The 26,711-nt window shown below is 40.0% G+C and overlaps 1 protein-coding gene across 2 annotated transcripts; it reads left to right on the top strand.

Annotated features, from left to right (window-relative positions):
• The first annotated feature begins 1,076 nt into the window (after positions 1-1,076).
• kcnj19a (potassium inwardly rectifying channel subfamily J member 19a) lies at positions 1,077-26,523 on the top strand. 2 transcript variants are annotated; one of them, XM_042220612.1, is made up of 3 exons: positions 1,077-2,133; positions 15,840-16,056; positions 16,638-18,922. In XM_042220612.1, the coding sequence occupies exons 1-3, from the start codon at positions 1,468-1,470 to the stop codon at positions 16,661-16,663; spliced, it is 909 nt and encodes a 302-aa protein (XP_042076546.1). In that variant the 5' UTR covers positions 1,077-1,467; the 3' UTR covers positions 16,664-18,922. The 2 variants fall into 2 exon arrangements, with proteins under 2 accessions (XP_042076546.1, XP_005921937.1); XM_005921875.3 differs by lacking the exon at positions 16,638-18,922 and adding an exon at positions 18,935-26,523 and having other exon boundaries at positions 1,082-2,133.
• The last annotated feature ends 188 nt before the right edge of the window (positions 26,524-26,711 follow it).

Genomic DNA, 26,711 nt, shown 5'->3' with positions numbered 1-26,711 from the left:
TAAAGCAGGATTTCTTGCTGGACGGTTTCCTTAGACTGGATTCATTTTAGCTACTTAAAATTGCACTTTTTGTCTGGTGCCATATATTTTTTAAAATCTTTTTTGTTCCGCTGTCATGCCTACCAGAAGCAATAACTAAAAAGTCCACAGGGATCAAAAACCAAAAAATCAAGTTCCAGAGAAATCAGGCCATTACATCATTTATTGATTAAGTGCTAAAAATACATTGAAAGAGGAACAAAGTGATTATAGATCTTGTTTTTCAGAGGGCACAGCTCTTTTATATCAGAAATACTCCTACTGGGGTCTCAACACGAATGAAAGGGCTGAACAAAGACACTTGAGGTGAGGGTTGGTTGGAGAACTATGCTATCTGTGTGACTCAAAGTGTGATTATGCATTAGTTAATAATGATAATGGCACTTGCATGAAGTGCAGACCTTTTGTGGCTTTGATTAAAATGAGGCCAAAAGGGAACCAAGAATGGTCATCTCTCAAAATGTCCTAAACCCATGCAATGTCTTCAGCATAAAAACTGACATTCAAGAAGAATATTTAACACATAAACCGCTACTCCATTTGTCTTTTAAGTTGCTCTTAATTTACTAGTTATATCTCAGATTATTAGGTTTTTAGCAATTTGGCACAGGCTAGCAGAAGACCAAATATTATCAGCAGTTATGTTAGTGATACCCTAGCCCCCATGTTGCCCAGTCCACTAAAATAAATATGTATGTATGTTATCTATCCAGTAGATGGCACAATCCAACTTTAAAGCACACAATGTCTCCAGTCTCTTTACTTTGTGTGGCTGTGTGTCTCAGTGCAGACGCAGGATAAGCAGCTGTAATATAAAGGCAATATGACTACTCAAAGGGAATCAATGAATAAAATAACCAAAGCTTTGATGAATATATCAATTAAGCCTCACACTGACTACCTGTATGACTGAACTAGACAGAAAAGAGTCAAACTGAACGCCTCCCTCCATCTCTCTCTTACACACAAACGCCTTCTTGTGTAACTCTATCCTCATCTCTCCCTGCCCCTTCCCTCCCTCTCTTCACATCTCTCCCTCTTCCGTTTTTTTTCCCAATTCTTTACAGCCCACCAGAGGCTGTGAATGGTAGACAACTCATCGTATTTCGTTCCACTGGCGAGTATCACACCAGTTAGAGTGTGGGGAGGCTGAGCAGAGCGCACAGCTACAGTCAGCGATCCTCAGATGTCATGTAAAGTAACTGGCAGAACAGTGGAAATTTTTATCTGAGAGGATGATGACTGTGCTTTAAAAGCACTGAAATACGCACGATTCTTTTTTTTTTTATTCATAGGATTTCATGTGCGCGCTAAAGTGGCCATGGCGCATTTTACGCACTACAGGTAACCAGTGTTTTGGAGGCTAAAACAACCAAAGCATGGATTAAACTGCAAGTATTTTTCCCCACTTTCTTCAGCAGAGCTGAAATGGCGGCACTTCGTAGAAAATTTGGCGAAGATTATCAGGTGGTTAACACAAATCGGGCTTCATCTTTTTCTGCTCCGGTCAAGAAAAAACGCCAGCGTTTCGTGGAGAAGAACGGTCGCTGCAATGTGCAGCACGGAAACCTCGGTGGAGAGACCAGCAGATACCTCTCTGACCTGTTCACCACTTTGGTAGACTTAAAGTGGCGATGGAACCTACTGATCTTCATCCTAACTTACACCATCGCATGGCTGGTCATGGCATCGATGTGGTGGGTCATTGCGTACATCAGAGGAGATTTAAATCATGGCCACGACTCATCCTACACCCCCTGTGTGGCCAATGTTTACAACTTCCCCTCAGCTTTTCTGTTCTTCATCGAGACTGAGGCCACAATTGGTTACGGCTACCGGTACATTACAGAGAAGTGCCCGGAGGGCATAATCCTTTTCTTGTTCCAATCGCTGCTGGGCTCCATAGTGGACGCTTTTCTCATCGGTTGTATGTTCATAAAAATGTCCCAACCCAAGAAACGCGCAGAAACGCTCATGTTCAGTCAGGATGCGGTGATTTCTCTGCGAGACGGCAAACTGTGCCTCATGTTCCGTGTGGGCAACCTACGGAACAGTCACATGGTGTCCGCACAGATCAGGTGCAAGCTTATAAAGGTAAGCTTAATATTGACACACTCGGCTAATAACATTAAAATAAATTTAAAAAGAAGCTAAATCTGCAAGAGTAAGAGCAGTTCGTTTTAGACCACATCTCCTTTCATCAGTAAAGCAAATTATGACTTTGAAATAGATGCAATGTAGTTAACTTACACTAACTTATTAGACTCCCTGCTGATACACTGGAGCTTCAGCAGCACTGCCTTATCTCATCAGCGTGGAGCACTTTCTTTGAAGGCTGGCATCCCGTGTTTTGTTTGTTTTTTACTTTCCTTAAGCTTCCACGGTCATTTATTTTAAGCGTGACTGCACACTTGAATGACAGCTTGCATCGCTGAATCTCTAACCTAAGCCCACGAGGCCAAAGACAAGCTGCAAATTGCTCAAGTATATATCAAGTACAGTGGGGCAAAAAAGTATTTAGTCAGCCACCGATTGTGCAAGTTCCCCCACTTAAAATGATGACAGAGGTCAGTAATTTGCACCAGAGGTACACTTCAACTGTGAGAGACAGAATGTGAAAAAAAAATCCATGAATCCACATGGTAGGATTTGTAAAGAATTTATTGTAAATTAGGGTGGAAAATAAGTATTTGGTCACCTCAAACAAGGAAAATCTCTGGCTCTCACAGACCTGTAACGTCTTCTGTAAGAAGCTTTTCTGTCCCCCACTCGTTACCTGTATGAATGGCACCTGTTTGAACTCATCATCTGTATAAAAGACACCTGTCCACAGCCTCAAACAGTCAGACTCCAAACTCCGCCATGGCCAAGACCAAAGAGCTTTCGAAGGACACCAGGAAAAGTATTGTAGACCTGCACCAGACTGGGAAGAGTGAATCTACAATAGGCAAGCAGCTTGGTGTGAAAAAATCAACTGTGGGAGCAATCATCAGAAAATGGAAGACATACAAGACCACTGATAATCTCCCTCGATCTGGGGCTCCACGCAAGATCTCATCCCGTGGGGTCAAAATGATCATGAGAACGGTGAGCAAAGATCCCAGAACCACACGGGGGGACCTGGTGAATGACCTGCAGAGAGCTGGGACCAAAGTAACAAAGGTCACCATCAGTAACACACTACAACGGCAGGGAATCAAATCCCGCAGTGCCAGACGTGTTCCGCTGCTGAAGCCAGTGCATGTCCAGGCCCGTCTGAAGTTTGCCAGAGAGCACATGGATGATACAGCAGAGGATTGGGAGAATGTCATGTGGTCAGATGAAACCAAAGTAGAACTTTTTGGTATAAACTCAACTCGTCGTGTTTGGAGGAAGAAGAATACTGAGTTGCATCCCAAGAACACCATACCTACTGTGAAGCATGGGGGTGGAAACATCATGCTATGGGGCTGTTTTTCTGCCAAGGGGACAGGACGACTGATCCGTGTTAAGGACAGAATGAATGGGGCCATGTATCGTGAGATTTTGAGCCAAAACCTCCTTCCATCAGTGAGAACTTTGAAGATGAAACGAGGCTGGGTCTTCCAACATGACAATGATCCAAAACACACCGCCCGGGCAACAAAGGAGTGGCTCCGTAAGAAGCATTTGAAAGTCCTGGAGTGGCCTAGCCAGTCTCCAGACCTCAACCCCATAGAAAATCTGTGGCGGGAGTTGAAAGTCCGTGTTGCTCGGCGACAGCCCCAAAACATCACTGCTCTCGAGAAGATCTGCATGGAGGAATGGGCCAAAATACCAGCTACTGTGTGTGCAAACCTGGTAAAGACCTATAGTAAACGTTTGACCTCTGTTATTGCCAACAAAGGTTATGTTACAAAGTATTGAGTTGTATTTTTGTTATTGACCAAATACTTATTTTCCACCCTGATTTACGAATAAATTCTTTACAAATCCTACCATGTGGATTCATGGATTTTTTTTTTTCACATTCTGTCTCTCACAGTTGAAGTGTACCTCTGGTGCAAATTACTGACCTCTGTCATCATTTTAAGTGGGGGAACTTGCACAATCGGTGGCTGACTAAATACTTTTTTGCCCCACTGTATATATGGTGAAGCTGAGCAGCAGCCAGATGGGTGCCTCACAAACCACTGAAATAAGAGAGAAAATACTGTGTTGTCTTTGTGGGGAGGGCTGCAGTGTGCATGGTCCCTACTGTGTCCAGCATCAGCTCCGCTTCAACTGGTGACAAATGGGCAGATAGAAGTGTATCAGTAAGCAGATGTGACAGACAGATGCCCCTCCCCCTTGTGTTTGATAGAAAGTTAGACTCAGTGAATCAGTAGGGAGCTGAGATTGACACACCGCAGCAGATCACTGGACTCAGTAAAACAATGCTCTGGAGAGAGAGTGTTAAGACATAAAAAGTATTTAAGGTGATGCATTTTTTTTAATTTCCTTTCTGAAATTTAAAAATAGTTAGAAAGCACAGCAGTGTTTGAATTTATCTGCAAAAAAAGAAGAAGCCTATGCATTGTTGAAGTGATTTTGTGCCATTTTGGCTTCAACTTAGCAGATTTTGGGAGAATACAGCTAATAAACCTCAAACTCTAAAAACAGGCAGCAATGCAGAAAATTGCCACAAACAGCACCAAGGTTGACAGGCCCCCCTGTGTTAATTATCGTAATAGAGCTCCATTCAGCCACATCCATGTTCAATGTGCAAAATGGGCCATAAAGAAGACAAACAGCATTAGAGAGGTGCTTGGAGCTTGTTTATATGTGTGTTCTCCTCCGCACAGCTACATCAAGCACAGCATTGGTCAGCTTAATGATGCATGCAGGCAAAGAGGGAGGCAGGGAGGACTGTGCTATTCCACAGTTACAAGCATGGAGAAAGTGAACAACCCCATAGGCAGAAAGTAAAATTGCACATGTTTGCGATGATTTCACTCACCTCCCTTGTAAGACTGAACCATAGGCTTCTCTCCACCTGCGTAATACACCAGTGATAGTGTGAACTGCAGTACATCAGTACACTGGAGCTCAGTGTTAAATTAAGTAAGTTGAAACTGAAGGCAGTTTTTTTTAATAACATGGGTATCCAAAACTTAACAAACAGGAGTGTCAATGAGATTGGAACAGACATGAAATCACTAAAAATAATGGAAACTTCTTTTTTAATTTTATTTTTTTAAATGGAGCTGAGGTAAAACCCATTTGCTTCCTTTCCAGACTGCCAGAAATACAATCAGTATATATTCCAAGACCTATACCAACCCCACATCCTCTTTACACTCCCCCTCTCTGTGAAATACAATAAATACAGCATCCACTGTGTGCTTCTTAGATTTTTTTTTTTTATCATTTTTTGCTCAAGGGCTTTCTGGTCTAACCTTATTCTTTCGCTTCAAAGACTCCCTTACCAAGACAGAATATTTGTAGCAGCGCTGCCAGAGTACACACACAAAGAAAAAATAACAGTCTGGTGAGTCAGTGCACAGACCACAAGCCTTGTTTAGGATTTACATACGTGTAAATATTTATCATCAAATACGACGCTGAATTAAACTACTGCCATAGTTGTATTGTTTTAAGTTGGATGCCTTTTAGTGCAGTCCCTGTGTAGAAATGTTGGTGGTGCTGTTGAACTACAGCCTTTTTTAAGTCTTGCCTCATCATAAGACACCCAAAGACATTAGTGGCAGTGGAATCATTTAACTTGTTTAGAAAGAGTTTAAAAGAGAGGCAGAGTTTAAGAAACTAAAGTGGAATACGCGAACAGCCCTCAAACTTCAGAAATCAAAACAAATGTTTTTACACTGCATCAAAATTCAACTTCAACTGTAAATCTCTATCATTTGAACTGCAAGCGGAAACATAGTTGTATCAGTGGGGTTCAAATACTAAAAACTAGTGCAGATTTATCTGGAAAAGCTTTGGACATCTACATAAATCAACCCAGAAAGTTTGTGCCTGCAATACGATGTTCGTTACTCGTTGGTCTTTCTAACTGAGGCGTTTTCTCTTGCTTCTCATAAACTGTAACTTGCAAACTTATAAAGCATTCAACGCCTCATTTACATGCAGAGATATAAATGAGCGGGTATTTTCTCCTGCTGCCACCAGTGTGGTTAAAGTAGTTCGTTTCCTTACTAAATCTTTTCATTGCGCAGTATTTCTTACCAAACTCGTTAAAACAAAAAAAGAAGTGGGACACCACAGATGACAACGATCAGCTTTCCCTCCACTCTGCATGAAGCACTTTAGCCGAATTGAATTTGAAAACACCTGCGTAGCTCCATTTCCTGTGGGAATCAAAACAAGCATCAAACGAGATTTGCACAAAGCTGAACCAACTCCTTCATCCAGCGCTGCAAGGCATTTTTTAAATGTCTTTAAACAGTGGTGGGTTGTACCAGCACATTTCTCAAGGTTTCTATTATATTAAATAGCATCTTCTCGTCTTTGTAGTGTTTGGAGAACAATTAAATAAGAGAATTTAGGTAAATCCACAGACTCAGTCTTCACTTTACTCTTAAATCATTCCACATTGAAAGTGCTTTTGTCAGCTCATTAAAATGAGAAAATAGAAGAATAAGAGAAAAGTCAGCATCAATAGCATTTTTTTATTTACTTCATCATTTAAATTTAGAACCATGCAACTGTAGGTCTGACTGTCAAAAGAACCATACATTTTAATAAAGATTTTTCTTTACCCTAGTGTTCTTATGCAATGCCTTTAATCACTTACCATAAATATTACACAGACAGTTTGATTTATTAGCCCAAAAATGAAAAAATATGAAGGTTACAACTGGGATTAATATGAAATAATAAAGAGAATTTTTTTTTTTTTTTTTTAAATGTTGATTCAAATTAGTTATTTGTTGCCATTATTTATGCTACCAGTGAAGTCTGACAGAAATAAACACAATATAAATGCAGTGCAGGTAACACATTCAAATATCGTGTGCTGTGGCCGCTGCGCTGATGGTAGTAACATTACTTGTGCAAACTCTAAACGAACAAAAGCTGCCATCGTACTTTGAAATCAGAGTGACGGACAGACCAGCTGTGTCCCTGTCACTAGACAAAAATGTAAAAAAATGAAATAAAAAATGGACGTTGCTTCAGATGAAGGCTCAGACAAAAAGACAGTTCCTTTTTTTCCTGCCTTGTGTTTTCATGAGAGGAAATAAGATGCAAGAGAATGACGCAATTGACCGAAACGCGGATACAATCAAGGGAATTGGGCTGTACCCCTCATGCATATGTAAAAAGAAAGGTAGAGTAGCCTGTTGTCAGACTCCCCAGTTGTGAAAGAACAAACGTAAAGTAATAAGTAACCTTATTTCTGCTTTATTTCTTTGTCCTTTTGTACTCTGCCAACTAAAATACACTAAATACCACACAGAAAAATCACATATCAGTCTGTCTCACCTCCTACTGGAATTCATGGACACACTGAGCCTTCATTTGAAAAGCGCCTTGGGCCATCAGCTCACACCTACGAGCAAAATTTTTGGTTTTCCCTCTCATTTTGGTCATGCCCAAGAAGCCAAAGAGAGGTTTGTGGCTCGTATTAGCAGAGGGGAACACTGCTCACTGCTTTCTTAAGCCAAGAAGAAATCTGCACCGCACTGAGGGACAATTTAGCACAATCTTTGTTAGATAAAGTCAAAAATCAACATTTAACACAGTGTGTTTGTGATGTTCAGACAGGAAGCAGCCTTGTGATTATCTTGTGCCATATATGCTGTTTCTCATCTCTTAAAAATTAGAATTTAAGGGATTCAGCTCAACTTGCAAAAAGTTATTGCTGTTGCTGCTGTGTTTGGAAAGGGCCCTGTAGTACTGCTGTGGATGATCACTGGACATGGAAAAAGGCCTTGAATCCCTGCATTATAAACGAAATAAGGAAAAGACTGACCAATGACAGCCAACATTTAAAGTCCCACCATAAGCAGCTGAAATGCAGCTTTGGAAGGCATCCACAGCAGCCTCAGAGGGCATCCTGGTGGAACATCCAAGCTGAAAATATGACTCTGGTGTAGCTGTGAGGGCGGGAGGCGGGTGTGAGTGTGCAGGACATTGATTGAAAGAGATGGAGAGCAGTGAAACAGCTGGGTAGAGCCTGGCAGATTTTTTTTCTTAATATTTTCACTGTATGAATGGTGCCTTCTATTTCAGAGATATACAAGGGAGTAAAATAGTCATGGCTGTATATCTCCTCAGAGGATTGCACAGCAGGTTACACAGGCACTAGAACTGGAATTGATTTCCATTTTTTTTTCTAATAAGAAAAGACTCAATTATACTATCAGGCTGCAGAGGGCTGGAAAAAACAGACCTCGAATCCCTGCATGTATTGATGAGCGAGTCCAAGAGCTGGAAAGTCTGCTCTGTTCATGTTTCTCGTGTGTTTGTATTCTATACTTAAATAATTCAGTCCACACAGGACAGAACATTCTGATGTAGGAGTGTGCATTCTCAAATATACATAAGAACAGATGTACAGCTTGGATTCCCAAGGTTTCTTTCTGAGGCATTTGCTATGGCTCCGGATCTGTAATGTGAAGTTTTTCTTTCTTCTATCAGGGGTAAAGCACTGGACCATTATTTTTGCATAAATACAGCATCTTTAGGCTCCTAACAATACTAAAAGCATGAGCCTCGTTAAAGAATTTTCCACACAAGAAGAACTCACAGGGTGCACGCTGACAACAAACACACAGTTTGGCCAAGAACATTGTGACACCATATCTGCCAAAGTCACAAAGTTGCCACATGGAGAATTGAATGGCTTTCCAACCTGGTCTCAGCGTTTCAAGCTACACCTAATTTTGTCTCATTTTAATTTTAGCGGAGCTTAAGCCTCTACAGTGACCTCATCAGTATGACTTTACATGCCTCTGTACTCAGGCAAATGTGGCAGGTTGTTACTTTCCAGTACGCTCTCTACTACTACTGCATATTTTCACGCACCGAGAAAGCAGCAAAGCATCCTTTGGTATTATCTCCACGTTAAGATTTAGCAATAAACTAATTATGAAGCCGTGTGCTGAGTCTAGTGTGGGAAGTTGGAGAAGAGGCGAGGTGTTGGAGCAGTGGAGGTCATGTTGTCTCGCTGTGTCTGACTTCACTGCCAGAGGCTTGAGATTGGATCCCAAAACTAATTAAAGTGAGCTATTTGTTAAACGGTGCACAGTGTACAGTGGAGCAGCCGCATGCAGATGCAGCATAGAAATATAAATACCACTTTTTTGCAGGGAATGTTCAAAAACGTGAACATGTTTCAACAATCGCCCAAAATTAATCTCAACTCTCAGAAGATTTTTGGTTTTTGAGGGACTGCATGGGTGTACTACAATTCAACATTAATGGGTTACATGAGTCACAAAAGTGGCTCTTTCTTAATTTGGCTTAACCAACGTGCACCTCTAACCAGATTAAAATCAGGTGTAAGCGCCACATTTTCAATAACTAAAAGGAATTAATTTCCTAACAATATAATTTCTCATGCTTGTATGCAGAGCCCGTTAAGCTGTATGTTAATAATGCCACAAATGAAGCTGTGCAGTAAAGTTAGAGCAGAGCAAACACACTGCTTATGTTGTCATGGCAATTTACACGGATTCACAATTAGCAGCGAAGCCCATCTTGCACTGCTGCAACTAATAGAACACAGATTAGAAGATTGATTAGTCTATTACTGCAGAGAATTTCCAATGAATAAAATTCATTTTACTTTGATCTCGTCCAAAACTAAACGGATTCCGACGTCTCCTTCATTAAAGGATAGTGTTAGACCTAAATATGCTTCTTTAAGTTTCATGTTTAACTAGCCCGAGCTAAAAGTTTATGGGCGCTAATGTGCACGTTAGAAATGAACGGCAGCATTAAGATTGCGTTTAGAGTAAAAATAAGACCATTAATTTACGAAATTTCAAGATTAACATCTTTCTGCCATCATTCATCTCCCCCTGTTGTGTAGAAGAGAGCCTCTATTAACTTTGTTGTACAGCCCTGAGTAGTTGTCATCTTTGGAAGCTTTTCAGTTGATCTGTGCACAATAGCTGGTCTCACATTATCAGGATGAGCCGCATTTTTCTTGTGCCTCAAGACTCAATTATGTGTGTCCGATTAATGCGCCCATGTGTGTTTGAATAGCTTTCTTTCAGTTCTATTATGTAAAAAGTACACACAACAAAAATATGCAGTCTCAAAGAAAAGTAACCTGGACCTTACCCTCGGTAAAACATGTTAAATAGGAAAACTCGCCTCTTCTCAGTTGACATTTCCACACTCATAAAAGAGCACCTTTAGACCAACGTTCTCTAAAGTGGATAAATCCACCAAATGCTGGTCTCACAATTCAATTGTGTAATTGTGTGCCTGCTCAGCTCAGTGAGGTTTCCCCTCTGAGCTCTTTCATTAACAGATCATGCAAAGGTGTATTAAACTGTATTTGATTATGATGTAAAAAGCGATTTACAGTAAAGCAGAAATGGCTGCTTGACTGCGTAAAGGGAGCTTTTAGGCGAAGCAATGAAAGCTCTATGTAAGTGTTGTTCAGTTATATAAAAGGAGAAAAGTAACACATTTAAATAGGAAAAATGAAATCTTGAGTTGCTGTGGTAGGAACATCTTGGTGACGATGGTGCAACAAAGGTTCTGCAGAGAAACTGAGCCGTCTTTTATGCTTTTACCAGAGGCTGGCTACATTAAGCGATTCTGCCTTTCAACAGCTGAAAGTGTAGGAAGATGCAGACATTCATTTTAAACCCGTTCGTAAGCAGTCTTAAACACAAGCAGTTGTTTGCAGTTGCAGTCTCGTTTGTAAGAGCAGAAGAACACCATGCAGTCTACCTCAGGTTGTTTTTCCCAATTAATTTAACTTGTGATTTAACTTTTCTAATTAATCTCACTCAGTCTTGGCTGGATTGGCTTGAATGAAATGTTAACCAAGGCTTTTCTAAATCTAATGACTAGACTGTGCATAACTTGCAGCCTGAAAGCGCGCGTGATTTGGTTGGACTGTCGGCCGGTCGATCTGATTGCCTATAAGCACCTCCACCCCCATCTCCACTGAGGCTGCTGATTGATGAGGGTCTGGCCGAGCAGGAGTGGAGTTGAGTAGGAAGACCAGAACCCTTTAGGTCTAATCAGTTTTATTTATCACCTGTCTTTATCCATGAGCATCATTCACACCACTGAGACACTTCCACTGCAAGCACAGAGGGGGGGGGGGAAACGCCTCGCTTTTCTAATGATAATGAGTAGCTGAGTCGTTGATGGGCATGGTGAGCAATCAGACGTGACAGGTAAAAATTCAAAGAGAAATGTTTGTGTGCTCATCCAGTGCTTCTGCTCCCCAAAAATATTGTGGAGAAGAAATAAAAACAGTTCCTGTCTGACTATGTGAGAGCTTGGAGAGAAAAATCTGTTGATTGGTTGAAACAGCATGTCAGATTTACAGGAAGAAAAAAAAGCAGACAAGCTCAGCTATCTCGGGATCTTTGTGCAAGAAGGAGTCTAGGAGAGTGCCAGGGGGCCTTTGTAAGAAGCTTTGCCTGTCAATGTTTGCATACAGTCATCCATCTTTTTAATCTTAAGCGACCAAGACAGAAAGTGAAAAGAAGAATTTCCCTAAGCTAACATGAGATAACCCTCAAAGGAGGAACAATGCCAAATAGTATTCAGTGGCCTGTAAGCACCTGACAAGTGAACAATGCCCGCTCGACACGAAAGTCATTCCCCGACATAAATCCAGATGAGCATCTCATTGATATTCACAGGAGACAGAAATAGAATGCAGTGTTTTCTGGCAATGCAAAACCTGTTTACTCGCACCTTATTCACAGTTTGCATCTGGGAGATAGGACAATATCACCGGCAGGTCTGGATGAAATCGGACTAGGACTAGTAACTGTAGCGTGGGGGGCGGGAAGTACAAAGAAGCACACTAAAAGAAAATTTTCATTAATTAAACTTATTTTTGCAGCACTTCAAACTCAGCAGTAGCTACTTTATTATCTAGTAAAACGAATACAGATTCTAACAATAAATCATGTTTATAGACATGCTGTTTAATATGCACGGTTGTTTGGAGTTTGGATTAATGATTACCTGCTGCAACATTTTTGAGATAATTTACACGAGGAAAAAAAAATGCAGAACCATCTCTGTGCACCGTCACATTAGCTAAGACTAATATGCAGTCTATGTGCATGCATCAGAAAAATTACCTGATGACATTTTGTTAAACTAGTCAGCATCAGTGTTTCAGATAAATATGATGTATCGTCTTTGGATTATTTTATAAACAGTTTCTGCTTTTACTTTTGTTTTCCCATTCGGTATAATGCCTTGATTACCTACATTCACGTCATGCTCAGTTATAGCTTAGCTAGCCTAAAAATAGCCTAGTTAACTTTAAACTTCATCACATTTAAAGAAGGTACCAAAAACCAAGAGAAACACTCAAGCAAAGTGTATTTTATTCCATAAACTTTATACTATACATGAAAAAAGTGTGCTTATGTGTTTAAGCTCTCTTGAAGACATGTTCATCTAATGGCCCAGACACAGGAGAATAAAGAAGAGGACAGAAATTTCCTTTGTAGTTTTTAGATGATTCCAATTAATTTCTTCACATTTAGCAATCTAAAAGTACTACAGCAGCCACTTTCAATTGCAGTGTGGTTGCATAGGTCCCCTGGTAAAAGGTAGACTGTCTCCAAACAGTCGTGGTTGGATTGGGCCTGATTGTAGTCCCCTTTAGACTAATGAAGGTCTGCAAGTTGCTGATTTATAACAGACTGCAAACACTCTGCAAGCAATATATGTAATATGGGGACTCCACTCAACTGGTCATATTCTAGTTATATTCTTACATGAAAGCAAAGCTGCTTGAGTTCCTGTCTGATTCTGCTGTTAAGATGATGTCCTGGAGCAATGACATCACTAATTTCTGTTTCAAATCTTTGAGATTCTGGCTGGACTCTGAATGTAAGCAGTCTATGTGTATGCAAATGGCAACAAAATTGCAACAGACAGCAAGAGATTTGTAAATTTCCACCTATTTATCACTGTTATCACAAAAAAATTTAATGGAATTGCAAACTTGACTCCTTCAACCAGGAATCTCTTATCACCACTTTATTGCCATTTTAATGCACCACAGTTGCTTTAATGATGGCAACTGACTCTAAGTGGTCACAGACCCCATTTTTGAAGCAACCATTTCAAAGGAAACATGACTGCAAGTTCATTGCACAGAGTCACAATAAAGGTTGTTTGTGCTGTGGTCTCCAACTGCTGTTTTCTGTCGAGCACCTGTAGCAAGACCGGCATCAGCACATCACCTGGTCTGGTTTATTTCAAGGCCAAATAGCACATCATTATTTATTTCCCTATTGTTAAGAAGTGGGGTGGCTGTAGCTCAGATGGTAGAACAGGTCAGCTACTAACCGGAAGGTTGGTGGTTCGATCAAAAATATCCTTGGGCAAGATACTAACCCCATGTTGCTCTCCGATCCATCGGAGTGTGAATGTGCATGAATGTTAAATAGGGAGCACTTAACAGCTTAGAAAAAATGCTCGTGCGAATGGGTGTGATTGGGAGAATGAATTAGTTGTATAAAGCGCTTTGAGTGATCAGATAGAGTAGAAAAGCGCTATATTTGAACCAGTCCATTTACCATTTACCAGAAGTATTCCCTGAATGCTGAAACTTTCAGCATCTGTCTGCTCTCAGATTTAGGGTTTAGGTTTACATATCTGCAACTTTAGCTACTTTTAGCTACATTCCAAACACTACAGCCCCTCTTCATCTCTCACTCCTTTTCTATTGCAAGTTGAAAGCAGAAAGCTTTCTCTTAGATAAGTGTTTAGGCTAAGCATGCAAATATATTTCAACAGCCGTGTCTTTAATTTAACGTGCGCTCTTCAATCAGCTGGTGACCAGTGGGCTGAAAACATCAACAATGAGTCTGCAGACTGGCTTTTTAACCAAATCATGGAGCAAGCATCTGCTTAACTAGCTAACTCCAGTGGATAATTTCTATTCTAGCCAGAGCAAAATTAGTGGTTACTCATTTGGGTCAGAGTAAAACAGAATGGCTTAGATCAGTAAACAGATGACCCAGCTAGGTTAGGGGTGTGTTAAGCAGCCTACAAATGGCCAATTTCCAGTTTCATTGGTGTTTCGGGCAGGGGTGAAAGAGGGGACTGTGTTTTAGTGAATAGTGTGTTGATTATTATTAAGATTCACAACAAGAACAAAAGATCCAGAAATGGCAGAAAGCATTACAGAGAAGCTGGTGAGGCTGTGTGGTAGTCTGTGTGGGAGTTCATTATGAAGCTGCGTGGAGCTGAGGTGGAGGAGTAGTGTGTGCTGTTAGGTGGGTGGCTGGTGAGTGACGCATCCAAATAATTGGTTTGAGGTAAAACAATGACCCAAAAAAAGAGAAAAGAGTAGAGAAGGCAGGGTGTCATGTAAAAGAATCTAAAAATTTATCTGTGAAAAGAGTAAAATCATCTTTTTGCAGATTATTTTCTTTGGTGTTAATGACATTAATTTACTTTAAAAGGACTTTAAGCATCTTTTTTGATAACTGACTTTAACTGAGCTCCACGATGCCAAAGAAGATATTGTTCCTAATTATCTTAAATGTGGATTTTTGCCAAAATAATCTTTGATTCTAAAGACTTTTTTCCCACCCACACCTGTTTTTATCTTCCCTTCCTACATTTTTATAGCTATGAAAATATTTCATATTAATTATATATTGAAGCTTTGGAAAATCGGAAAGCCTTTTTGCAGCAGGATGTCAGAAAATGTCTTGAAATTCAAAAGACTTTGTAATAACAGGTGAAACAGACTGCTAATTGAGAAAATGTGAAGAGAAAAGGTGAACAGATTGATTAGACAGAATAAGACAGGAAAGAAGAAAATACATCCAGGACCCCGGTGCTGAGCTCTAACATCATCTGGGCAATTAAATGCTTCCGCACCAGTTAACGCTCTGTGGGCAAGTCCTGTCCAAACACAGCTGTCTCATACGTCTGCCTGCAAGTTCTCCTAGAAATCAATGTGAAGCGCAAAGTCTGTGGACATGGCAAACAAGATAGCACAGAGAGAGAGTGAGAGAGAAATCTCTTTCATCGTTTTTTCATGAGAGTTATATATTTTAAGAGAAACACATTTTCTCACATTTTGACTCATGAAATTTTGGAACGCTTATTAATTGGATGAAAGTAATAATATTTCTATATTCTATCAGTCTGCTTTTAAAATACCACTATACTCGAATTAATTGATGTTATTTCAATCTGCTGTCCTTTAGATTTGAAGGTAGACATCAACTACAAAACCCAGCACAGGAGAAAGCAGGCAGCATTGAGAACAGCATGAAAGGAGTAGTTGGAGCAGAAGTGGGTTGCAAAGCAGTTTGCAGATGGGCAGAAAGTACAAGCATGCTAAAGCAGCTTAAATAGTTTTTCACATACAGCTCCAGGGCACTAATTACAAATGAGGTACTTAACTTGCCACAAAGGGCACTTTTCCATTGGACTTGTAATACTGGGCATTTTAACATTGTCATAAAGTACCAAGTAGAATACAAAAATATTTCATTTATAGGTGGACAGAAGAACTCAATTGACTTTTTAAAGACTACATGAATGTAATTATCACTTCCCTGTCTCTTTCTTTTATTTTTGTACCTTTTTGTTTCGCTTTCTTTACACTTTCCTCTGTCTCCGTCTACTTATGTGTGACTTTTATCTTTCAGTCTCGTCAGACACCTGAGGGCGAGTTCCTGCCTCTGGACCAGTGCGAATTGGATGTAGGCTTTGGAACGGGTGCAGACCAGCTCTTTCTGGTATCCCCTCTCACCATTTGTCATGAAATTAATCCCAAGAGCCCCTTTTTTGACCTATCCCAGCGCTCTCTCATGAGTGAACAGTTTGAAATTGTCGTTATCCTCGAGGGCATCGTTGAAACTACCGGTGAGCAATCTTACGTCATTTCTTTAAACTGTGTCCTTCCCCATTCCCATTGTTTGTTTTCTCTCCCCGCTTTACTCACTCCCAATCTAAATGTAAAGTCCGACATTAATAACAAGCCACATAACGCTCCTATCAAATAGATACTCCTAATCTGGAATCTAATTTCCCCACCTTCCCAGTTTGGCATATTTGAACAGCACGAGAACTGGAGAAACCAAGGATGACATCAACACATGAGAATGGCGCACTGATTGAATTTCAAGGGATATTTTATTTCTGCAGAATTAGTTTATGTCTACTCTATGCATAATAAAACCATGTGGTCATAGATGCGTGTGTCACTTTGATAAATGAGGTTTTAGTTGAAGTTCCACTCTATTTTTCACATGACAGCTGAGCGCAGAAGTAATTCAGAGGGTGTGAGACACTGTTATACCTGCCTGTAGCGGCTGCTGTACGCTACAGGCAGCCATGCTGGAGTACCCTCAGCAACAACACAGATCTCTCTGTTGCATATTTAACACAATGATTCATCCCAAAAGTCCAATACAAATAAATCCATCCTCCTCTTTTCTTTTCAGCCGTGCTTCTAGGCATCCCCCCATAACCCTGCCTGTGTCACTGTTGTAGGAGAAACCATGGAGCTGAATAGGCTTAGAGCAGAAGGGAAGGATCAGCGGGAAGTGAGAAGCCAGGCAGGCAACACGGCTGTGCTCTGTTGATAACACCATTAAATCAGGGTGCAGCTAGAAGTCTAGTGTCGCAGTGCACAGCACTCGGAGCTGAGGAGTAGAAGAGGAAAGCCCTGGAAGTGTCGCCTACAATTGTCCACAATATGCTGTCAACTGTATGGAAAAGGAATGCTTAAAAATAATAACAATAATAAAAATAAGCATATTTTTAAAATGTCATTTCCGTGTGCATCTTCACACTAACCCACATCCCATTACCCCAAACACATTAACAGCTTCCCGGTATATCCAGCTGCTGCTGACACAGCTGTTCAGCTTGTTGATCGTCTCTCCTACTCATTCACTTTGTTTCAACCAGACCTGACAGATTACCATGCAGTGGCTCTAATTCTTGTCAGTTTTAGTTTGTGTCTTCAAGGCATTTTTTTTTTCTGTTTTCAACAATGTGACAAAACTACTTAATTTCATTGCTGATAAAAAAAATTCTGACAGCTAAAATCAATTCCAAGCTCTCGTTTAGGTCTGATTTTAAACAACGAGTTATAGTTAGTTTCTTGTGTGTGGCAATAGAACAGGATCACATGGGTTGTCGCTTGAACCCAGCATCACACAAGATCCATGCTGGTGCTGACTTCTGGCAACCTAATGAGATGAAAACTGAGAATGGCAGAATTTGTTAGCTCTATATAAGAAACTATAAAACTAAAGGGCAGTCAACATGACATAAGATTTTTTTTGCCCTTTTAATGGTATATTGACTTCATCTTTAGGCTGCCCCTTGACAATATGCAGATGACGTGCAACTATGTAAATTCGCTGACCATAACATAACACTCAGCAAATGAAGTTGCTGTACTCTCTAACCTCTGCCAGTGTCAGGAATTTTACATAAAGTCTTGATGTGCCGAGGGCTTTTATTTTTATGCAAAAAGCAGTAGACATTAACCAGAATACCTAAAGTATGCTTAAATGATGAACCTTAACTAGCATGCCTGTCAGACTCGACCCAAAAGCTTCCATTGCATTGATATTACTGTTGTCTTGTGCAACTATAATCAACTGAAGTTCAGTTTTTTACTGGTAAGAGAGGAGAAAATGCTGGAAAATTATCCTAAACTTGCAACTGCAATTAAAGCTGAGCCTTAAGGCAATTAGAAAAAAAATACAGAAATGGTGAAGAGTTTCTGTGGATGAAGATGAGTCGTGTGCCTGGAATAGCATCAGGTTATGACATAACACAGAACATATCATCCCTCAGAGGGACTGGATCAGACTCCTACTCTTTAGCCAACTGTAGTGTTTCACAGAAGAGCTCAGGTTGTAGTAAAGCCATTGGATCAGAAAAGAAACTCAAACTAAGTGATTATTGATCATGAATGACCTCCAACAACCATCCAAATGTCAAGAAAATTACTTTACAAGCCTCAGGTCAAATGGAAAACGTGTACACAAAGCAGACGCACGGGCACCCCCATTACTAGAAATCTTTGCTTAATACATCATCTATAATTTAGGCCCTCCACCAGAGCATGATGAAAACTGATCCCAGTTTGCCAACAGATGATTTTCTTCTAGCTGGCCGAAGACTGAAGCTGCAATCAACACAGAGAGTTAAATAAAGACAAGTAAAGACAGAACACATGCCATGTTGTTTTGATGTAAGAGCATCACGATGATCAGATTTAAATGAGCAATTATCACAACCAGCTTTGCCTAAACCATCTGCCAGCTTTAGCCACTATTAATGGAAGAAAATGTGAAAATAATTTACCAGATCAAGGAAAGATAAACTTACAAAGCTTATGAAATCCAGGAAAGAAATATATGCATATATATGATCTTCATCTCACATATTCCATTACAGTACATCAGTATTGGAACATGGCAAGCTTTGAAAATAAAAACATTAGGGTGTAAAAGCCTCTTGTTACTTTTATGAACTGGGTAATGCAATAGCCCTTTCATGTGGGTTTATTTTAAATCTTCTAGTACGTGACTAAACTGAACTGGATAATCACACAGAGCAAAGCATGAAGCTGTCATCACAAAAAATAAAGGAGAGAGAAAAGAGATAGCATGCAGTGATGCCGATCCTACAGATTCCTCGTTATCAGCCTATAATTGTTTTGCTGAAACCCCATTTAATAGCAGTTATTAAAATTATTACTGCCGTCACTCTCTTCTAGGTATGACATGCCAGGCAAGAACGTCATACACTGAGGATGAGGTTTTATGGGGCCATCGTTTCCTACCAGTAATGTCCCTGGAAGAGGGTTTTTTCAGGGTCGACTACTCTCAGTTCCACAGCACGTTCGAGGTGCCGACACCACCGTACAGTGTCAAGGAGCATGAAGAGAAGAATTCTCTCCCCTCGCCTCTGTCCACTCCTACCCCCGCACTGACTGAGAGCCACGGTGCCCGACGTGACCGCGTGTTTTCTGTGGATTGTATTAACACTACTGAGGAAAGGGGCCATCATGTAGGGACTGGGGTTCGACTTCCAAGCAAATTGCAGAGGATGAGTTCATCGGGGAAGGAGGACCTTCAGAGGAAAGTGCTTATGCTTAGCTCCCAGCACTCAGAGAAGGCCTGCAGCACCGGAGACCTCCCCCTAAAGCTGCAACGTCTCAGTTCCTCACCTGGCCCCGAGGCAGCAAATCGTCTAGGGCTAAAGTCTCTCAAGGTGGGCTTTGAACCCATGACCCAGTCAACTGGAGACCTGTACCAACACAGCCTGCCATCCACGCTGTCCCCTGCTCCGGTTCCCATGCACAGCCCACTTCTTTCAGCCGGTGGGAGGTTGGAGGATAACTTGCCACCAAAGCTAAGGAAGATGAATGCCGACCGCTGAAATCCAGACAGTCCTGGACTATAACAACATACAGACAGTGACCTCTGACCACAAACACATGAAAAGAAGAGTCAAAGATGTACTTTACCCTTGGAGGCTTTGATTAAAACAAAAAAACAAGAGGTTTATTCATTTTTATTTCTTGAGACTAAATCTTTACTGGAATTACTGTGATTTTGTGCTTAGCAGAGGCTATGCTATTATTAATTTACGCTTTGGTACACACAACCAGAAAACACAAACTTTGAGCTTAAAGCAAACTTGATTATTCTGCAAGAGTTGTGCATGTATACACTAAATCCATTGTTTAATGTATGCACCACTACACTTAACTGTCAATCTTAGTTTTATCTAAATATAAATTATATTAAGATGATAATAAATGCTGTTTGATCTTTCTCTTTATTGTGTTTTTATTACCGCCCCCCCAGAATTTATTATGTTTACATTAAAATTTTTAGTGCTGCAATTCTGCCAAATATCAATAAGTAATCCAGCAGTGCGATGCAATTGTAGCTTTAATAGGCTGTTGTTAATGCCCGTAATTTTACCACATTGGCAAGCGACACTATGCAGGAACAATCCCATAACTCCGTGGTGCAGTAAGTGGCTATCAGAGAGAGGGAGATGATAATGAGATACACTGCTGTTAAGATGGAAAATATAAATATGTGTTTATTGGAGAATGGAAGCTGATTATAGATGACCTGTTATTGCAGACTGAGTGTGGTCAGCTGAGGCATCCTGTTTAACAAGCATATCCAAACCCAGTGTACCGTCTTCACGCCAGTATATGTCAGAACACACGACTACACCAATTTGGTTAGTGGGGCTTATTGTTTTTTATCAACTTATGCCAACATTTATTGAACTGTCATTCTGCATGTGGTCAGCATTTGTACCCAAAGCAGGTGAAATAGTAGATTGAAAGTGTAGGACAACCCTGAACACATAGGGCTTAATGAAATCCAAGTACAAACGCACAACACAGCATGGATGCAATTAAGGAACAAAAACAAAATCATCATCATCAAATATAGAGTCAGCATATCCAGAGAAGACCAAAGCCTCAATTTTCCTATTGCGAGGAAGGAAGGGAGGGAAAAGGATTTTTGACTGGCTTTAACAGTACGCACGGGGTCTCCCATCAATCTGCAGCTTCGGCCACCCACTCACTTTACACAGAGCCTACATATGCTTCACACACTCTATTCCTGTAATATAGCTGCACTGAGAGCTTTGAGTGCGCTTGTATGTTTGCTAACTACGTATGTGCTTTGCCACTCTTCTCATGCTGTGTATGATTTGCCAGAAGTGGATAATAATAACTTTACTGAAAGAAAGAAAGAAAGACTGTGATAAGTTAGGAGAAAGAAGAAAGTTCTGATGAGAGTGCGACAGTTTTATGTAGCTAGCTGTGGTTCATATTTTACATTTTATTTCACAATCTATTGATTGAATGATCAATAAAGTTGAAGTATTATGGTTTTTTATGTAATAGGCTAATAAATATTAATAACCTCATATCGTATTCATGCATTCTTTAGCAATCATTTTTCCACCAACAGCTGAGAGCCACCCATAGTGCAATTATTACTGAAATTTGAAAAGGGGTAATTGAAAGACCATTTATAGTTTTATGTGCCAGTTTGAGAAAAATAGTCAAACTCAAATGAACTAATCCAGTTTCTGACTTTTAAGGGATATGAAAACCATACCAAGTGCGACTAGAACAGAAATGTCCAAAAGTGACAGACTGTTTTTATTACGCAGCGTTATGTGCTGGTTTACTACTTCTTTGTGCTCCATAATTTAATTCAGGGGAATTCAATTATATTTATATAGCAACAAATCTGAAAACCAACAAATTCAGCACCGAGCCAAGGCCAAAACCAGAAGTGACACTCTATTTACTAATAAATAGAGTGTCATAAGCTGCTAACTGGGACAATAAACAAGTTCATTTGCCAAAATGCTTCATTAAAGTTTCATCAGACGCTTATGGTTTCAAACCTGCCAGTTAACGACCATAGATTTATGGTATGCAACAGATCTACCATCAATAGTGGAAAAAGTTATCAATTCTGACATCATGTTTGGATGGCGGTTTATTTATTTTGCTTGCCCAAATCAAACAGCACAGAATAACATCCGAGTCCAACAAACTGAAGCTTACCTGAATTATGCCGATTAAACAGCTGATACGTGTATTGTGGTCTGACAACTGTTACAGCATGTCACTATGCAGAAAATTAGATTTATTTTAGTTTTCTGTGTTACAACACGAGGAGGAGGAGGAGTGAAAAAATCAAAATGACTGCGTTTTAAATAAGCAGTCCAAATTCCCTGGCACTGCTAAAGTCACAAGTTTGGTTCACGTCTTGAATCCTGATTCGTCAGCATACTGGAAATTAACATTCATACACAGGGATGATGAAAAGCTCCTACAAAAGCAAGAAATATAAAGAAAAATATAAAACCAAAATTAAGTCAACAAATAAAACAAAAGAATGTTCCACAGGATAAAAAGAGAAGGGAATGAGATTCACAAGAAATTATTTATGTCACAAAAATATAGTTAAATATATATAACCTTCTTAACACACGCATAGATCAACAGACTTTCTGTCACAGCCACAGGCAAATGTAAAAACCTTCCAGCAGTGGCACTGTCATCGCTGCCACCTCCTCTGCTTATTTAAAGTAACATCTGGGCACACAGTTTTAGACAGTCAGAGGTGTTTTGTGAAGGTCTGAGCCTCTGCTATAATGACCCCAAAATTGATGTCTCCACATGTTAAAAATAACAGGAACATTAATACTTAATAACAAGACGAGGCAATGAGAGGCTCATTAGTAGCCTTTCTATGCCACAGCACAAAAATGAGGGGGTTGAAAATGTCCTAAATGACAAAGAACACCAATTTCTTTTCTATGAAAAAAAAAGTAAATTAATTTGTTATTCTATTTTAGATGGATTTGTTTGGGGGATCTTTTGATGTATAACTGGTTCGTTTATAAACCACAGCAAGCCAGTTGTTTGTGTTGTGTTGCACCAACTGTGAATGAATGGTTAATTAGGCCACTCGTGGTGTTTAAAAGGGAAACGTGCCTGACTGAACCACACGCATATGCATGTGCATCTGAAGACACACTGACACACAACAAACAAATGCAGCGGCCGTCAGTCAAGAACAAGCCCCTTGTTTCCATCGCAGTCACCACGGCAACATGGGAGCTTCTCTGCACTCCGGCAGTGGGGGCTAAGCACACAGCGGAGGTGTATATGTGAGTTTGAGTATGGAGATCTCTGTATCTTTCACTGTATTCTTCTTCAGGGCTCTCCACTGCCCACTCTGAAATTTAAACACAGTATTTAATTTTTTCTATAACGGAGAGAGGGACGAGTGGTTTTTCAGCACTTGACAGTCTTCTAAATCCATCTCTATTTAGTCTCAATAATGACTCATTTGCATATTTGTTTTGCATATGCAAAGAAAAAACACCTCTGGGATGTCCCCTGCCATGAGTATTTATCAGCGATCTGGTCCTTTGAGAAAGATGGCACCGGTTTACCAACTACAAAATACAATTAAAAGGTTAAAATGAGTGATTACCAGATTAACAGCATCACAGAGTAATATTGCAATTCATTTGTTTCTGTGTTTACTGTTTCTGTTTCTCTGTATCTCTTCATAGATTACTAAGCAGGCGTCTTAAAAAAGAAAATCACTAAATCATTAAAATACTAGTATGATGAGCTCCACATACTATTCCAATTCCAAAGCTGTTATAGCATCTACCAAGCTGCAACAAAGATAATGAAGTCTGCTCTTAACTCAAGTGCCTCCCAACAATTTTTCAGTGGTAAAAACACTCAAAGAAATCTAATCTATCTACATCATTTCTGTTCTCTTCACTTTACATCCTACTTTCTTTTCTCCACTTTTAGAGAAAGGGCGTTTCAATCAACCAACAACAGCTACTTAAAAAAGTTTCCATATGCTTAACGTTCATCACAGAGCACTGAGACAGCTGTTAATGGCCTAAAATCTTCGTGAATGCAAACATGGTTACTGTCCTTCTTGTCTTAGACCTCAGTGTAGATTTTGATACAAGTGATCACAATGTTTAATTCATGCACTAGACAGGTTGGGTCACTGTGCCATTGTTTTGTCTTGGCTAAATTAAAATGTTAATCACTTGACAGGCTGTTTATTTTTATTATATATTTATTTATTTATTTGTCAGCCTGGATTCTCTGGTATTAAAGACATGGTATTAAATATGGTAATTCTCAAGGAACCATTCTGGGCCTAAATTAATTTTTTTCTATAAATGATTCATTAATGTCTCAGTCACACTAAAGTAGAAAAAGGGCACTAATTTCCTTGCTACTGCTAAATCTGCCCAGGGCTTGAGCATGCAACACACCCCAACTCTAGGCGAACACTTTCACATGACTGGTTGACTGATGGGCGACAACCTGTCTCCCAACAATAACAATCTGACTCAGACTGACTGCAAAGTATCTAATTTATCTGATTTATAAACACAGACAGATCAACAACAGCCTGAGTCAGTCTGTGCAATGAGTGCAAAGCATCTGTGATACATCTCTTTGCAATACGGACACGACTCAGCTGGTTGTATTTTTTATACAAACACAAGATTACTGAATGCCTTTGTTCTTCCGTTCGCTCCCAACTGGTCGAGGCAGATGGCCGTCCCTCCCTGAGCCTGGTTCTTCCTGTTAAAAGGAAGTGTTTCCTTCCCATTGTCGCCAAAGCGCTTGCTCACAGGGGGTCCTCTGATTTTCGGGGTTTCTCAGGTTTCTCTGTATTGCAGGGTCTTTATCTTACAATATAAAGCGCCTTGAGGCAACTGAATTTGTCCCAAAGTAACAAAGGTTTTGAGGCCAGACTCTAAATCTAAATAGTTAATGTGTATTATCACAGACTGCACGTAACTGCTGACCTAGCCTCATTCAATCGCAAACTGATAGGAGACTGGCTCCGTCTTATCACCACTTTATTGCCGTCTTAATGCACTAAAGACATTTATAAGATGGTAACTTATTGTGAGTGGTTGCAGACCTGGCCCTTGTCTTCAAAGCAACTATTTCAAAAGCAGTGAGACTGAATATTCATTGCACATGGCCACAGCCGCCATTTCCCTTAGTGTGACTGAAGCATTGGAAAATATTACGAATACCATCAACAATTATCATTTTAATTACCATCAGATGGTTAACAGTTACAACCAGTAAGTCTTAGCAAACAGTTGAAAACAAAAACTGAATAAAATTTTGATTCTCATTTCAGGATGATCAGTTTTCCATTTTAAATATATCAAACTGAGATCATTTCTAATTCAGTGAGAGGCCAAACTTCGTATTCTTGCCCACGACTAGCTGTTTAGTTGTTGTTGCAATTTCCATTTCACTGGATTCACCTATTATAAAACTGAACAAGGAAAATGGATCATATTACCACATTGCTTGAGACATTACACCAGCTTACTTTTAGCTTTCTTTTACTTGCTTGCACACCTTTAAATAACCTCAGAGACTTTTCTCAATTTTACGTGCCCGCCAGATCATTAAGATCCTCAACTGCTTTTCCATTAAATGCATCTTCTAAGGGTGCCAGTGAGACTGCCTTCTGTTTTTATATATCTATAAATTGCCTCTGCCTCTTGATATCAGAATGGTGCACTCATGCATATACTTAAAAGTTAAAGACGTCTATTTTAAACTGGTTTCTGATTTGTAGCCTAATACTTTAGATTCATTTATTAAATGCATTTATTGATATTGGTTCAGTTCCTTCCAAAACAGGATTTCATTATTATTGGTGTTACTTGCATTGCTTTAGGTGTTGTTTGAATCTTGCTGTATAAAATTTGCTATTCATTTGTTTTACTTTTAAAATAAAGGAGGTTGGGTTGGGTTGTTTGTGTGTCTGCACATTGCTATGTACAAATGAGGCAGGCCGCTGATCTAAACTGCAGATTTTTAGCACCTCATCTGCAGCATATGATTTATACCTCCTTATCCATGAAGAGAAACCCTGTGCGAGTCAGAAAGAGATAGATGGCAAATAACACCAGCACATATCTTTCTGTGCAGCATTTCAATATCAACTGGTCTAGTTTACAATTGAGATAACCACTGCTTACATGCTTTGAAAATAATGAATGGCTGACGCATTGATTTTCCATGCATATATTACCATAATACATGCCCATGAGCTGCTTGTGGGGATTGTGTAAATACTGGGTCTTAAAGCTGGCGCTTGTGACTGGACTGCTGGAATGAATAGTTCTTCTTGGAGAAGACGCACTGTGCAAACATCCTCTGGGGACCTCCATCTCATTGCTCTGTCTAACATAACCAAGCGAAAGATCGCTGAACCAATCAATACTCGTCTCCCTGTCGCAACCCTACCCACGACCTACGAGGCAATCCGATGCTTGGAGGCCTGGAAAATTACTCTGCTCTGCGGGGACAGCTGGTGGAGGGAGTGACTGGAAGGTTGGACGTCCATCTAGAGCTGAAAGAGAACTTTGGTGCAAACCTAGCACAATGACCTCCCGTCCCCTCGAAAGAAATCAATAGCTTTGAGCTCTGTTCATCACAGCAGCACACAAGAGACACTCTGACACGACTGCACTCCTTTCTTCAAAGACATGATGTCCCAAACTGGATGCTATGTCACCTCTGACACGAATGCAGCTGTATTATATAATATCTTCCTGTGTGTAATGATCACAAAAACAAGAATTAGCCTCTTATAGTTGTTGCAAATCATCGTGGCTGCAAAGTAGAATATTCAGTGCAATTTATTTTCTGTTGTACCCCTGTCAGCTTCAGGGGATGTGCTGCTTGTTGTGTTGTTCCTTCAGTTGGATAAAAGCTGGCTACCTGAAATCAATAAAATGCTATTAATAAGAATGTTTTTCCAGCATTCATGTTGTAGCTCAACAAATATGTGAAAACTTGCAAAGTTTAAAGAAAAATCAAAGGCTTCGTGAATATTTATCACATTTTTGTAGGTGTGAGAGCTTAAGCACGTCTGGGAATTCAATTGCAAAGCAAGTGTTGGAGGCGG

Source organism: Haplochromis burtoni, unplaced genomic scaffold (assembly GCF_018398535.1).
Source record: "Haplochromis burtoni strain Fernald_Lab_line unplaced genomic scaffold, NCSU_Asbu1 Contig_52, whole genome shotgun sequence".
Classification (NCBI taxonomy): domain Eukaryota; kingdom Metazoa; phylum Chordata; class Actinopteri; order Cichliformes; family Cichlidae; genus Haplochromis; species Haplochromis burtoni.
Note: the sequence above shows the minus strand (reverse complement) of the source record. Positions and strands in the feature narration are given on the sequence as shown.